A 16,453-nucleotide genomic window follows, 5' to 3' on the forward strand; every position below is an offset into this window, starting at 1 on the left:
AAGTTTTTCAGGTTAACTGTCGAAACCGAATGAAGAGAATCTAATGAAGGCATGTAACGTGAAAGAACGTCTTGAAGCCATATGTTCTCATAGTTTTCAAAAAAGACAATAATTTAAAGTAAGTTCTTGCAGTTTATCGACTGTACCGGTTTACTTTCAGGACATCAATTTGGTCTAACTTTAATAGAAACGAATAATCTCTGATATGTTGGAAGTGGAGGCCTTGTCATTTTTTCTGTAGTCAAGATCCTAGGAAACAAAATCGTGCTTACATATGATTGATTGATTGGTCAATTCTAGACAGTATTTTTTTGGAATGACACCTACAAACAAAATTTGGCAATTCTGGACGGATGTGTTGATGCATAATATTGTTGGGCCCGTGACATGTTTGAACCTGCATATAACCGCATCGCTAAGTTTTGTGAAATTGGTTCGCGAAGACAGATGCACTCAAATGTTCACCCACTGCTGAAAATCAAATGATTTTTTGTTGATTTAGTACTAGAAAAGAATATACTACTAATGGAAGCTTCTTAGGCTGTGGTTTATGCTGACAACAGTTAGAATTTCGACAGTGAAAATGAATGGATAATAAAATCAGCCACTTCAGATGAGGAAGATATGAATAATTTAATCATCTTTAGCAGCAGAAGAGCGGGTTAAGCGAAGGGAAAGGCAACGTACAAGAACCAACATTCGCGAAATCATTCGTTTCTAAAGATTGTACTGTGTGAAATCAACCTGGTTTTCGTCAGACTCCATCGCACAACATTACTCATCAAAGAAGTGGACCATACCGATCAACTAAAACCCTGTTTATAAGTGACAGCTTTAGATGCAGGTTTACTGATAAAATGAATGACATTATTATACGATACATCAATATAAATGTAAAATTTGTTCATGAGACGTTCGATACCAATAATCTTGCATAACCAAAAATTGAATGGAAAGATCTTACTGTACGTGTGTTCACGTTGTGGTTATTTGACAGCTTTCCATGGTTTTTTGTCTAAATAGTCGACGTAGTCAAATCCGTACGCGTGGCTTTTAAGCTTTAACTCATCTGTTCGCCTCATACTCTATCAGTCGTACGGTTATACGAAAGGTTTTTACGTTTCACCAATAAAAAATATTGATTCAAATCTATGTCATCTCCTTGATACATTCTGGCACCGCTAACTTCTAAAAAGCAACACTTATCCATCAAAATTAGGGTAATTTGTGATTGTGATTGTTGGAGTAGATATTAATGATGGAATAAACAAAGGGATAATCAAAGAAATGGTTCAAACTAAATTTCAGTGTTTTTTCGGATAAAAATAACGGTTAAAACTGGTAGAGAACAAAATACGATAAACGTGTGTAATTGAAATGCTTAGCAAAAATATATAACAAAATGCTTTTCAGAATGCAATAACTAAACGAAAGTAAAACACATCAACTAAATCATTAAGTTGAAGCTAATGTCGTCTAACGAACCGTTTGAAGAAGGCTCATATACACAGGCATATACCACTAGATAATTGTACGTGCGACAGTTTGCTGGCCCCCAACCCAGGGCAATGACAGTCTGCTGTCGCAACATGGCGCATCTGTTGGTAACGCTCGAATGCAACATGAATTACGAAGTTTTTTTTTCACCATATTCAGCAACTATCTGAATCGTAACGTTTTGTTTTCGTACTATCAACGTTTTCTTCTTGCACTGTGCGATCAATTTGCTTGTATGATGTCCGTTGAAATGTGTACTATAGCACAGATCATGTTTATTTTTCACTGAGTGATTATTATTAGTATTAACTTAGTATACTACGTTTAAAGAAATATTTTCAACATTTTCTCTGCAATATTACTTAACATAAATCTTAAAACGATAGATTTGTACATTTATTATTTGGGAATATTTATTAGCGAATTATTGAGTCGGTAGTATTACAGCAGCAAACTTTTAGTCAAAAAATAACCTACTATTTCAATTTGTTCGTTACCAAAATGGTACTAAATGTTTCTTGAATCGATGAAAGTGAGTAGGGGCTATAACTACGGCGTCTTCACATCACTATTTACAGCCCATCAAAATTCGTTTCTGTCTCGTTTCATTTCATGACGCATAACAACATTTTTTCAACTTGCTTTGAGCATAGAAAGCTTCCCATTTTTAATACTGGGCTGTATATTGGAATTAAATAACATTTCTACTCAGTTTGTTCCTGCTTTCGGTTGCTGCATCCTAATTTGTATCACGAATTTATGCAATGCATTATAACCACGTTGGGAATGTAACACCAGGCAAAAATAATCAAAACGTACATCTAATAACGCGAAACCAGCACACACGAAAATGCCAATCCATTGTTTGCCCCTATCGTTTGGTCCTTTTAAGACTTGTATTTCATAATTACAGAAACTACCAACTGATGTTCTCACGGCTGCGGTTGGATAACTAATCAAACTAACGCATTATGCACTTCCTTTTTTGGTACCGACATTGCTTAATGCAACTTTCCGCGACAACTCTCAATTAAATAGAAAATTCTCAATTTCTCGTTCTCGCTCATTCCGTTCGAAAATATGAAAGCCTCCATTATTCATTTACAAAGCGTTCACACTTTCTATTCTGCAGAATAATATGTAGTTTTATTAGATGATTTGTTGAATGATTTCTACTGTTTTCTTTCTGGTTGAATGCTAATTTTTACTGACTGTTGCATACGTGTGTAGAAATTCAGTGTAGCAAAATATAGCATTGGTTGTTTTGATTCTATTGTTTTTTTTCTTCGTACAAGTATGTTATGGTATCGGTTATCGAAGGATCACAAACCAATTATAAAATGGGTTTATAGCGAAATCTACTATCTTTGTTAGAGGGAAAATGTATGTTTTTTAGCAAAATATTCGAAGCAATTCAGCAAAGTCATTTGTACAATGGAATTGTTTGCTAAACACACGAGGGTAGTTGAGCTTATATAACACACGACTGGAAATAAATGTATGATTAATTGAAAATCGTATGCGGTACTTAGTGTGCAAAAGAAGAGATTAAAAATAAGAATAAATCATAATTGCGTTCTAAATATGTTCTTTACTTCTGTTTAACTCGGAAAGCCGCAAAACTCAGCCCTGTTGACTTTTTCTATATAGACATCTAAGCGGTACCAAAATGTTATCCTGTATAAAGTCTCTCATTGCTATGCCCTCTTCTAGTTATGTAATGCACAATACAAATAGTGTGTAGTCATTTCAGTTCCTGATTGATATCTTCCGTTTTTATTGTTTTCTGTCTTCGGAATATAATGGCCTAAATCTTGTTGCTTCAAAACTGGAAAGGAAATTTTATTACGTTTCTGTACTATAGACGTTTGCCGTACTATAGATGCTATTTACACACTCACACGCACACACATAGACATTCTAAAAATGCCAACTGGTTTACAGAAAAACAATACGGAAATAAAAAATTATCAACTTAAATAGTTGTCTTTTCAAATAAAAAATTATTACGCCATTGCAAACATAACAACAGTAAGCCCTTATGAACGAAACGATTGTTAAAAGCACAATCCTGGCTCTCATCATCCTACCTTACGAAGCAACTACGTTATTATACAAGAAATTGATTAAACAGTTGAATTCCACGACTTTGGGTTTTAATTCTTTTGCACTCGACAGATTAACGGTTGTAATTGTATGTTTTTAAAAAATGATATTGAATCGACTTTTCAGTTGTACCTACCGTTATATTCAGTGTGCGGCGCTCCAATAAGCAATTATATAGCCCTGCGATCCGAGCCACTCCTAGTAGACGAAGAATGCTGCTCAGTTTGCAGTATCCTGCACTTCGCTTGCCTGTTCGGAAGGATTCGCTTCCGGTTCCTCGGCGTTACCATCGTCTTCAGGCGTAGTTTTTAGCGTCGAAATCGGTTGCAACGGTTGGAACGCAGATCCCAGCGAGGGTCTCAGTTGGAAAGCAACACAAGGCTTGAAATGTGTTGTGTTTGTACTGGTATCAGCTTCAGTCAGTTTGAGGCTCACCTGGAAAGGAATGAAAAATCGGAAAAGTGATAACTTTAATGCTGGCAGCTGGATAATATAGAGTAGAGTTCTTTTTTATAGCGTATCTTTAATTTCCACCTTTTCGAAATTTTCTTTGTTTAATTTTACAAACAATCTCTTTGGCAATTCCCTTCCCAGTTGACCTCGAGGTACGACGCTGGTCTAAGAAGCCAGTCGTTGTATGTTCGAATCTCGGTTGGGAGAGGCTTAGAAATAGGATCGCACTAGTCCCGTAATTATCTTGTCCTGTAACAGCTGGCTGTGAAATCTGTCGTATAAAAAACAAAAGGTTGCAACACTCGCTTTACTATATGTTAAACACACTTGTTTACTATGATTACACACTTATGGTGTTACATTATACTATACAGTCTAATGCGCTGATGTGCGTAAAATTTATTCCATCATGAGGTTTTCACAAAACTTCAATTTTGAATAGATTCTATTTGAATATCGATGCAAGCGATCGAACGAAAGGGATGTTTACGCACTTTTACAACCACATGAACGTAAATCACGACATCAAATTGGTTTAGGTTGGCATAGGGAAAAAATAAGCTGTCATAATTAGATTTTTAGTTTTTTAGATTTAGATGTCATTCAAGTATTTAGAAGGAAAACTTGTTTAGAAGGAATACTTCTCAGCTATTTTTCCTATGTTTTTAGCAATAATTTTCTGCAAACCGTAGATAGTTTAACCGGTATTTTTGCCCTTTCAGGAGTTTTAAAGAGCCACGAAGTACAGTGCGTACAGACAGGTACGATACCCTGCTGTAGAATCTGTGAACTTAAAAATTCTACATGTATGCTGCTTTACTTTACAAAATCCGATATTTGTTTAATGAATCTGCTCAGAATATGCATGTGTCTTTCTTAGGCTTTCCATCCCAACGAATACGAAAACTGATTCTATTCTGAGCATGACTGAAAGGATCAATAGAAAACGATGTTCCCCGGCAGTTCCGTTAATTAAGTCTAAAGTTTTGGTTTGTCCTGCACTCAGTGAACTTATTTTGCTTTTTTAACTGTAACACCTCAGCCAAGCAAAATTCGAAAATATTATATATGGGACATTTATAAAGTAAATTGTTATCCATAAGATTGCTGAACTAAGTATTGCTCTATCTTTAGTATTTACGGCGCACTCCCAGTTTACACTGGGATCGCACCTTGGTGCACCAGCCAGTGTGAACTGGGAGTGCTCCGGAGGATGCAGATCCTAGGCAGAGCTCTGGCGCTATAAGGGGCTCATAAGTACAATGCCTGCAACTTTTGAGACATAGAAATTTCTTTTAAAAATCACTTGTGTGGATCATAAAGGTTGAAATGGTAATGAATTCTTCTCCTACCACAGGGATGAATGAGGGGTCTCAAACCATCATAAAATAAATAAATTCAAAATAAATTCATGCCTCCAAAAAACCCCACACACCAAAGTTGGTGCCATTTGCTTGATTAGTTCTCAAGTTATGAAGAAATTTGTATTTCATTTGTATGGGATCTCCCCTTCTTAAAGAAAGCAAAGGTTCTAATCTACCATAGGAAAAATCTCCCTCCCCCTTTGTTAAAAGACGGATGGGTCTCATTATACTAACTATAGAAAAAATTCGTGCCTTCTAAAACCCCCACATGCCAAATTTGGTTTCATTTGCTTGATTAGTTCTAGAGTTATGAGGAAATTAGTATTTCATTTGTATGGGAGCCCCCCTTCTTAGAAGAAGAAGGGGTCTCAATACACCATAGAAAAACATCTTACCTCCAAAAACCCTACAAACCAATTTTGGTTCCTTTTACTCGAATAGTTCTCGAGTTATGAGGAAATTTGAATATTATTTGTATGCCCCCCATTCTAAAAAGCGAAGGGGTCTTAATTTACCATAGAAAAATTCTTGTCTTCTGAAACCCCTACATTTCAAATTTGGTTCCATTTGCTTGATTAGTTCTAGAGTTTTGAGGAAATTTGTATTTTATTTGTACGGGACCCCCCTTTCCCTCTTAGAAGGAGAAGAAGTCTCAGTACACCGTAGAAAATTAATCCTGCCTTCTGAAACCCACACAAGCCAAATTTGGTTCCATTTGCTTGACTAGTTCTCGAGCTTTGAGGAAATTTGTGTTTCATTTGTATAGGAGCCCCTCCTCTTACACCCCCCCTTAAAATTGCTCTCTCACCCCCTTACTGGTCATTTTATCTATCCAACGACATATAAATTGTTTAGTTTCGTTTAGTAGTTTAGTAGTTATTAGCATTAGAAATCTTTCATTCAAACGTTACACTTCTATTTTCATTTTCACAAAGAGCTGCCCAGTCCCAGTATAGTAAACAAAGACGTAGTCCTACGTCAAAAAATAAAAGATTTTGAACGCTAATAGCTCTGCCATTTATGAATGGATGGTTTGAATACCAATCAATTCATAATAGATGAGGCAGTTATGTTTTCATTGCAGTTTTTATTTTCGATCACTAAATAGTGAAAATTAACCAAAAGTTTCAAGGTCATATTTCCCCATACATTTTGTTTGTGATTAGGTACCTTGCTTGACAGGCATGGACGACAGTCCAACCCTGTCCAACCCAACTGGTCCAATCTGTCCAACCCAACTGGTCCAATCACACCAGTGAGTGTGATTAACTGTCGTCCCTGCCTGTGAAGCAAGGTAATCACAAAAAATGTATGGAGAAATATTTAGTGAGGTTTCTTTTCACAATCAAAAAGTGATAAAGCCTTGCCGTCCAAACGAGTCGAAGATTCGTTACGACGATTAAACCTATACCAATTTGATATCTGTGCTTGGGAAGTACGCCAGAGCGCAAAACTAACCTTATCTTCAATAGATTTTATCGATTGAACATTTAACCTAGTCCAATTTGATGCCCTGAAAGTAAACAATTTTGTTAAAATGTAATACCACCCCTTTTCTTCAACCAATTCTATCTTTCAACATTGAATCTAGTCCAATTTGATGTCCTGAAAGTGAAACGTCATAGAAAAGTGAGCGGTCATCTTTTCCTTTTGCCAGTCTGCATCCATATAGTGCAAGAATTTGTTCGGAACTGTTGTCTTGCACGGAAACAGGGCTGAAGGGATATTTGTGCATGTGACATGAGTCATGTCACATGACGCAAAAAATCACAAAGTAAGGAAAATCAGCGACTATCTTATCCAAGAATTATTTTTTAGCGTTTCATATGCTGCGTTATGTCAGTTAGTTTTACTTGCAATTTCTTACATAGTTTGAATTGTATTTCTGTCAAGTAATCAAATAGCTGTTGAGAGTTGATAGGAACTAGTAAGATGCAGTAGACGTTTGCTAATTGATATTTTTTTGGCTGTCCTCATGTAATATTTATATAGTTTTTTACCAGTACCAGTTTCAAACCAGTAACTTAGACTTGTCAAAATGCGACATCACCGCTAACCATTAGAAGATGTGTAATTGTGTGCTGATGGTCTAACTCTTAGTGGAACTACAAAATTCTATACAGAGTGAAGACATTTAGATTTAGGATATTTAAACTTAACTTCATTTTTCAAGAATTAAAAGTAAGAGTTTCATGTTTCTTCCTGGTACCAGTCAGATAAAGCATTTTTTTGTTATACTAAATTCCCTACGTTTAAACTCACCTTTTCACAACCATCAGGCGGTTCTCGGGCTAAAAATCGATTGATTCTGGGTGATGCGCTTGTTGCGGCAGCCGCTTCGTCCGGTGAAGTACTCTGACTACCATCATCCGAGGACAACGTATCGCCCAGCGGAGTTTGAGTATTGACAGTCCGGGTATCGCTGCTCAGGGCAGTCGAACCTCCGGCGGCGGCGTGAAACAACTCTGCCAGCGGAGCGCGGTGTCCTTCCGGAGTTCCGCGAGAAAACTGTAAAAGCAATTGTAATTTTACTAGTATTGTCAACATGGACCGTACGGAATGTCAATAACAGTTACCATTTCCAGATCTGACCGACAAGTATGCGGTTGCCCGGTATAGAGAACCAGTTTCTCTATTTCCTGGTTCAAGCCCTCTACCGAGCTACGCATCGGTCGCATGTGAACAGGTGGACAGGTACGTGGAGGTATAGAAACTGGGCTGGCTTTAGCTGTAGAAAAGACACAGAATTACATTATACGATAAACCTGAATGTGCTGTTTAAACGTTCTTTGCCCACTCACCATGGTTTGGACTTAATGTCTGCGAACTAACTGAATGTTCTCCGCGATGTGTGCGCTGCAGTCTTTGTCTTATCACTTTTTCCATTTTCAAATCAGTCGGTGTCGTCACCTCGGTACGGGTGATAATTGGTGATGCATCCGCCGATGGTCCAGTACCAGTGCCAGTGCTAGGCATCCATGTGCTGCCTCGTGTGCGCTCCAAAAAGGATTCATCAGTCTGGGTTGCTTTATCGAGTTGCAGTAAAGTCGATGTAACTTGACTCCAGGCTGGAACAGGACGCAAATAGAGTGCATCGAGGGACGCCGTGCGACGCATCGAACCTTCATTTAGTGTTAATAATTTTCCTGTTAAGAGAAGCAAAACGATGTACACAAAAAAGAATAAAATTATCAATAGTGCTGACAAGATTCTGTGAGGTTGAATTCCGCCTTCTACTTTCTAAACGGTAGCCAGACGAATCGAATTGGCTCAAACGCTTCTGTCAATAGCCGCACGATAATTGTCGTTTCTCATTTCATTTTAACTTTGCTAGACATGAAATGAATTATGTTGAAAATAGTACGTGATTGTACGAGTGTATTTCAATTGGCGTGAGCGTATACTGGAATTTATAAAAATAAAACAGTAAAAGATGCCACAACTATATAAGAACAGAGTTTATTTTGTCTAGAAAATTTGGATATTTGAATTTAATACACAAAAGTTTAATTTTTTTCCATTTTCAACTAAGTTAGAATTTTATTTTATCTAATGGTTGACCCATTGTACAAGCCTCTCCACCGGTATCACTTTTAATGCACGGCTCTAGTGGATGCAGACTGATGCATATTTTAGTCAGTTTGAGTAGATGGTAGACAGTCGCTATACGGATGCATTGGGAATGGAGAGTATGATATACAGAATGAGTAGAGCTCGTGCGCAATTCCTGTCTCTATAAAACGACATCTAACCAGCAGAGAAACAAGGAACAAGTGATTATAAATAGAGAATAAGAGCGAGCGATGTCATGATTGCATTCATCTGAAGATCAAGGACACTATGTAAAGGGTTGACTGAATAAATCTTTGAATCTGAGCCTTTTCAATTTCTTACTCGTTTACTTTAAACTTGATAATCTAAATAAATGTTGTTTTCAAGAGAAAGAATTTCGGGGTGAAGCCACTCTGCAATTTAGCTCAGTTCAAAGGATGCGAGGGACAAACGAGTGCAGTGTCTACTGTCTAGCTGGTGGTAAGGTTCGACTCAAAATGATTGCTATGGCTGTCTCTGTGTGCAAACGCAGTATTATCCCGGTAGTAACCATCCTCCGCAATGAAATGCTGTTGAAAATGCTCGCGTACACACCGTTAAACATATTGGACGCAAGAGCAAAAATACGTTCATTGATAAATAGCAGCATCGGCGGTGGACATGTCGAGGTTCCCGAAAGGCATGTTATGTACATGATTTAAGCATGCATTACCAATACATTGGCCATGGCTTGATACGGAGTTGTTCGCAAAAATGGAGTGCTTTGATGCAGAATGGAGCAGTAAATCGATTTCCTTGAGGTTTTTACTAGCCTAATAATAGGTACCTACATGTGGCATTTAACATATGGTCAATATTTATACATATGCTATAAGACAAAGGTATTTTGCTACGAGAATAATAGACACATTTTACGGACTTATGAACAAAAACCATATCTTGAAAAGGGATGCTAGCCAGAAAGCGCCAATGGAAATTCTCCAGTCCTCTGGACATCGTTTATGGTCTTTTCAACTCATTTATTTATTAATTTATCTATTCAACTGATGTTAGGTTCTGCCCGTTAAAGCATAGCAAAGCCTAGGTGCATTCATTTCCGTTATCGAAACTTGATCTTCTGTTTTTATACGACAGCTTTCGCAGCCAGCTGTTAGAATACAAGACAATTGCAGGGCCAGTTGCTACGGCTCTACCCGTTATCGATATTTTAAATTATTACATAGTTATTACCTACCTAATCATCACAAATGATTTACATGAAATAATCTAAAATTATCTCTAATTTATAACATTAAGGTATAATATTTCGATGTTGGTTAAATGTGGCCATCATTCTATACATTAGTTCATTTCTGGCGTAATGTTTAACTCTATTTGTCAAATTAAAAGGTCTAACACTTCTTAACGACGAACGTCCATCATTCACGGTCACTTGGTTAATAGATATGGCGAATCATATTTGACGGCGAGAATGTCCTTCAAGAACAGAGTATCTACACTTCTGTTCTCCAAGCTTTCCGTTCTAATCAATAAGCATAACGATTTATAATTACGCATTATAGTTACTATATATATAGTTCGGCGGATAGAAAACCAGGCGAATTGGCATCCCTGATTTTTGAAATTAAATTTGAAATTTTGGAAAAATGTGCAGGTTTTTACGGAAAATAATCGCTAGCGGGTGTTGAAAATGACTAGTTCTATGAAACTAAAGTTTGTTTATTAACATTACTCCCACAATTAGAATTTTGAAAAACGTTTGGTTCCGCTTTTGACGTTTAGTTGGCTCCCGATTTTTGTATCCGAAGAACTATATATATAGTAACTATATTACGCATCTCTCCGGACCATCCTAAATACCGCAAGGCATAGCGAATAATTTTTTTTTGGATTCCATATAATACTTGCGTACTCAATACCATCACTTCGCACCAAGGCATTGTACAATGAGATGATATTATACGGATCCTTTAGCATTAGCTTACCACTGAAGCGTGTGATCATGCCAAATAAAGAATTTGCTTTTGCGACAACCTTTTCAGTATGCCGGATGAAGTTAAGCTCGCTGTCCATTTCTACCCCAAGATCGCATACATGGTCTCTTCTTGATATTATTGCACCTTCTTTTAAAGGATTACCTACGAATGGCCGAAACACAAATGGCCGAAATAACAAATGGCATAATATATCAAAAGGTCGAATCACGAATGGCCGAATCACAAAACGCCGAAGCAGGAATGGCCGAACGTCTTATTCGGCCAAAAATATTCGTATTGCACAAACGTCGAGCATCGGCAAACAGTTTCATCATGAGAAAGCAGTGACGCGAGTGGCTCAATTTGCCTATAACAAAGAGTCACATACATTCACCCTTCATAGCACCGCTGCTGCTTGTAAAGCCACTAACACTACTTTAAACTATTCCCTTTTCGTGGTAATATTATTTTCAATAATTTCCGGCGCCCCCGGGTATCCTATATCCGCTAAATCGAACACACTCAATGTTCAATATTCAATTTTTGAACTAATTCTGATGTTCACAATGAGCGAACAGAACGTTCAAAATTCAAAGCTGATGCGTGCATTATCGACGAGGCAGGCGAATAGTGTATGTTCATGAGGGATGTTCATCGATTCAAATAATCACTTTTTTGTGAATTCTCCAACCACTGCTAAGGGATAATCTCTACTAGGCAGTAAACCTAGGAAAATGCATGCACCTAAAAAGACGTGGTCTTTGCGGAGGGGGGGGGGGGCTTCCGACGGCGGGTCACCGGCGCACACTCGCAGCCGTCTCTCCCTGAAATATCTAGAAAACATTTGCTACTGACACGGTAAATATGTCTCGCACCTTATAATGATTGTAAATCATTTGCGCTTAGGGGAAGGAAGAACTTTCAATCATGTATACTTTATAGTAAATAGTTAAGCTGCTTATTGTGGTTTTTGTTTGATTAAAGTTATTTGTTAACTGCTTGTCAATTCATGTTTTTAGGCATTCCGAAAAAAATCAGCCTTTCGTGATTCGGCCTTATGTGACTGTTGTTGAAATTCGGCCATTTGGATTTCGGCCATTCGGTACCATCCCTACATCACGCTTGCAAACGAATATACAATGCCGAGATAATATAATTTCATATTACAAGCGTACCTCGATATAAGACAACCTTGTTATAAAACAACCTCGATAAAATAAACAATTCGATATAAGACAATTTTTACCTAATCACATAGCTGGTAACGATACCAGAGTTAATTTTCGATTCCAAAATCGGCGCCATGGAGATGTTTATAATAAACAGAATAATCTTAAAAATTGTAAAAACCTTATAGCTCAAACAATAATAAATAGTTAAAAAAACAAAAAATGCAGGAAACGGCGCTGGATGGATTCGAAATTCGAACTCGAACTGTTGTAGTAGTTCGGGTTCCAAATCGCAGAGTCCACCTGACCAGGGAGCAGTGTAATGCTTTAAAGCAGTAGACGTCTGTGAAACTTTTGACGATCCTGAAAATGAATCCCAGGGTCTTGGAGGATTTGTTGATGATATAAGATATATGCTGTCTGAATGTTAGCTAGGTCTTTGATGCGCGTAGTTAAAAATAACATCATCTTTTTTACGTGAGAAGGATACTACAGAGCACTTTGAGGGACTCACAACCATTCTGTTAAAGGTACACCAATTAGCGAAGACATCCAGTTGAGGTTAGAGTGCGAGGGAATCTTCAGTTGAGCGGATACTGGAAATCATTTTTAGATCATCGGCATATGATAACCGTGGTCCGTCCGTGTTCGTTGAAATAAAAAAGAAATTCGAAGGGTCCGACATGACTGCCCTGCGGAATACCTGAGTGGGTACAGAATGTAATGGATCTACAATCACCACTGGCAACCACCAGCTGACGATCATTTGGATAAGAACGGAACAATCGCAGGAGAGTTCCGCATATCCCAAGCCTTTCGAGTTTAGCGACTGACTTTATCAAAAGCTGCCAGGTCGGTATATATGACATCCATTTGCGTCATTGCATACATGTTGTGTACGATGTGCGTAGTAAGGCACAGAAAATTGGTAGTAGTGGGTCGACCAGGGAGGAATCCAGGTCGATCCGTGCTCAAATATTCCTTGCAATGTGAAAAAAGTGGCTCGAAGACGATTAGCTCGAACAACTTCGAGACGGCACTCAACGATGTAATTTCTCATTAGTTGTCCACATATCGCTGGTGTTGCCTTTTTTGTGCACAGGAAACATATGAGCTGGAAATCTGCAAGACGGCAAAATACTACTGAAGATGGACTTCTGGAATACGAACTTCAGTGGTCTGAGCAAACAAGAGATGTGCTTCTGCAAGAAAGCGGACGGAATTCTATCTGGCACGGAATGCACAGAAAGACGCATGAAAACTAAACTCAATATTTTGTTTTAATAAATACTAGACTACTGGCCCAAAAAACTTTATTGCGATCAGCGAAAAACAACAATTTTTTATATCTTCACATAAGCATGTGTTCATCCTTAAAAGGACGGTTTTTGGTAATTGGACGGTTTTTCTTGGGCAATATAGCAGCTTGAATGTTTGGCAGAACACCTCTAGTAACTCCGAACACAAGTTTGTTCATTTATCCGTCGATAGGGACAACCAGCTGCGGAAGATACTGGTCTTCTTGTCGTGACATAATCTGAGTTGCCTGCGGTTAAATCCAAAAATATTAGCCGCGAAATCACTGCAACTGACTTTCTCAGCAAACAGTGTCTACCAGGAACTACAGACCATCAGCGGGTCTTTCTCATTCTCTGCTTTGCCAGAACAATACGTCTGAAGCTGACTTTCGAGTTACCCTTTGTTATATACCTACTAAAGCAACCATCGGCTGAAAAGGTGGTAATTACGTACGTCAGAAATGGCACACTCTGAAAAAGGGTTGGTCTTCGAAGGTATATTTGTTCGAACAAAACACGGCCCGCACGGCAAGGTTAGCAGTTGCTGTTAATCCAGCAGACGCAAAGGTGCCGTTGGCGTCAGGGAGAATACCGCCAGGAGGTTTAGCAAAGCTCATCACCAAGCAGAAAAAGAAGAAGTAGGTGCGTGCGTCTGTAATGATTAAATTCTTTAAATAGTGCTGGCACATTATAAAATATAAACAGACTTAAGAACTAGTAGCTCAATCCTACTAGGTCGCTAACCAGTTATGAAATAGATCCAATCAATTCATAGAAATAACTCTGGAATCTATTGAGGATTGGACGTATACAATATTGCTACTTTGAACAATGTTACATACAACATATGTAGCATGTACATATATATGAAAAATCGTATTATTACATGCATGGATACCATGCTATGCGGTTGAGTCTTGAACACAACTTCTCTGATTTTTTGAACATAGGATAGAGGACGACTTTCAACCCCGAAGAAATTCATGGCATTGCATGCAATGCAGAGATGCAATGGGGTCTTTCGTGATTTTAAAGTCTTGCAGCATTTTTTGATAGTACGGCAGAATGCGATCCGGCCCAGGGCAATGACACTATTTCATTTCAGTAACTAAGTGTTCGAGCTGTCACAGTACAATAATTTATAGCAGTGGTGCCCAGGCATAAGCATGGTGCGGGCCAAACAAGATCGCCCCATGATGTCGCGGGCCGCTAATTCCTCTGGCCATTCCTGCGCACAACAAAATGCAAAATATACGGCAATAAAAACCATTTTCTGGGAATTACTACAAGATTTAAACCAGAAAGCATTCGGAACTACAAAATGCAAGAGGCATTACGAGTGATTTGGGTGACCCCTGTGGCATCAAGAAAGTTACTTATAAGCCCACCATCTCTCAAATCAGTCCGCGGGCCGCATAAAACATTTTGAAGGGCCACATGCCGCAGTTTGGCCATCACTGATTTACAGGAATGAGTAATCTTATTTGGAGAATTTCAAAACAAAAGACATATGATGAGAGAAAATTATTCTATTTTAAGTGACAATTTACATTTAGTCCATCTTTTCCAATTGCGTAGTGCTTCATTTTCCTCAACTTTCATCTCCGGTATAACGCCGGTTAGGTACAATCGAAGTTGCAAATGCATACACCATTGTAGACATCCTCATCATATTGAATCATTACAGGTGTATATGTGAAAATTTTTCCGTGTCCTTCGTTGTACGGTCTAATCGTAGCTACCTATATATAAATTTGGCACGACCAGACGTATCGACAAAAATGAAGGACTCGAGCATAAACGGCGTTCTATGAAAATACGAATAAATAGCTAGGCAGGAAAAGTACGGCCAGCTTTGCTCCGATTGTTTTAGGCAGCTTATTTAAGTAGGATTTGGTAATCGGTATTAACAATAATTCTTACAAAAAAAGTTAGGTCCTTGAATATGAACACAATAGCTATCTTTATAATTCAGCATTGCTGAAAACCTTTTTTTTTTTTGATAACAATAATGCAAAGATAATATAATATAGGTATTACTAATACTTCACCTTTATAAGTAAGAGCCCCCGGACTCCGGTTTCCTGAGACGGCATGCTCCGGTGAGATGTGTCTGATGGGAGGAGAAAGGGTAGCGGAGAGAGATTTTGAACCTATTCCGGAACCTCCTCCCCCACCACCGGAAGCCGTCGCGCAGTGCAGCGAACCGGAACCACGGACCAGGAGTGAACTTACTGGAACAAATGCCTTCATGGGCTCGTTCTGCTTGCGTACGCGACTGGACATTTTTATTTCTTTACCCTTCTCCGATTCTTACACTTTTGCACTTTTTATACCTTCTTTTTGAATTCTTCAGCACAATTCAAATAAATTCAGCACTAAATTTATTATCCAACACCCCATTCAGTTTGCATTCGGAAAATCTTGTTCACACTTCGATTAAGCGTTGGCCATATTCATGTAATATATCCAGGTTTGGAATGCACTTGTGAAAATCACATCACAATCCGTCGGTTCCTAATTCGAAGGCTAAAGATTGGTCTTTGTTCATCGTTCGATCCGTTCAACTCGCAGTTCAAGAAGATGGAAGAAAATCTCTGATTTGACAATGACAGGTGCACGTAGAGATGTGAGCCAACATAAAATGCGCACAGTGTGCCTATCATCACTATAATTATTGTAAAAACCGAAAAATAGAATAGATCATTTTGCGATGACGTCATTTTGCCGTCAAATAACAGCGCTTGGTGGTTTGTTTACATGTTTTTTGTCACATCCAGCAGTTCCGATTTGAAATTTCGTGAAGGATTACTGCATCAGGTGCTTTAAAATGCATGCAAGGTACTTTCTCTTAAATAAAAATTATAATTTTTTATCATTATCTGCCGGACAAAGATAGAAAACTCAATTCAAACTTTAACACCATGTAAACAAACCACCAAGTGCTGTCAAAAAAGTGTGGTTAGGAGCTCCCGTGTAATGATCTATAGAGATTGTTCCTAGAGTGACTATATACAGAGTGGCGACAAGTCATCCCA

At 38.2% G+C, this 16,453-nt stretch overlaps 1 protein-coding gene across 2 annotated transcripts; it reads right to left on the reverse strand.

The window, feature by feature from the left end:
* Positions 1 to 1,372: 1,372 nt before the first annotated feature.
* On the reverse strand, positions 1,373 to 15,967 carry LOC128734215 (protein FAM117B-like). 2 transcript variants are annotated; one of them, XM_053828277.1, is made up of 5 exons: positions 15,467 to 15,967; positions 8,222 to 8,566; positions 7,997 to 8,148; positions 7,683 to 7,928; positions 1,373 to 4,038 (listed from the first exon to the last, which is right to left on the reverse strand). In XM_053828277.1, the coding sequence occupies exons 1-5, from the start codon at positions 15,699 to 15,701 to the stop codon at positions 3,823 to 3,825; spliced, it is 1,194 nt and encodes a 397-aa protein (XP_053684252.1). In that variant the 5' UTR covers positions 15,702 to 15,967; the 3' UTR covers positions 1,373 to 3,822. The 2 variants fall into 2 exon arrangements, with proteins under 2 accessions (XP_053684252.1, XP_053684253.1); XM_053828278.1 differs by lacking the exon at positions 1,373 to 4,038 and adding an exon at positions 7,007 to 7,135.
* Positions 15,968 to 16,453: the final 486 nt, after the last annotated feature.

Source organism: Sabethes cyaneus, chromosome 2 (assembly GCF_943734655.1).
Source record: "Sabethes cyaneus chromosome 2, idSabCyanKW18_F2, whole genome shotgun sequence".
Classification (NCBI taxonomy): Eukaryota; Metazoa; Arthropoda; class Insecta; order Diptera; family Culicidae; genus Sabethes; species Sabethes cyaneus.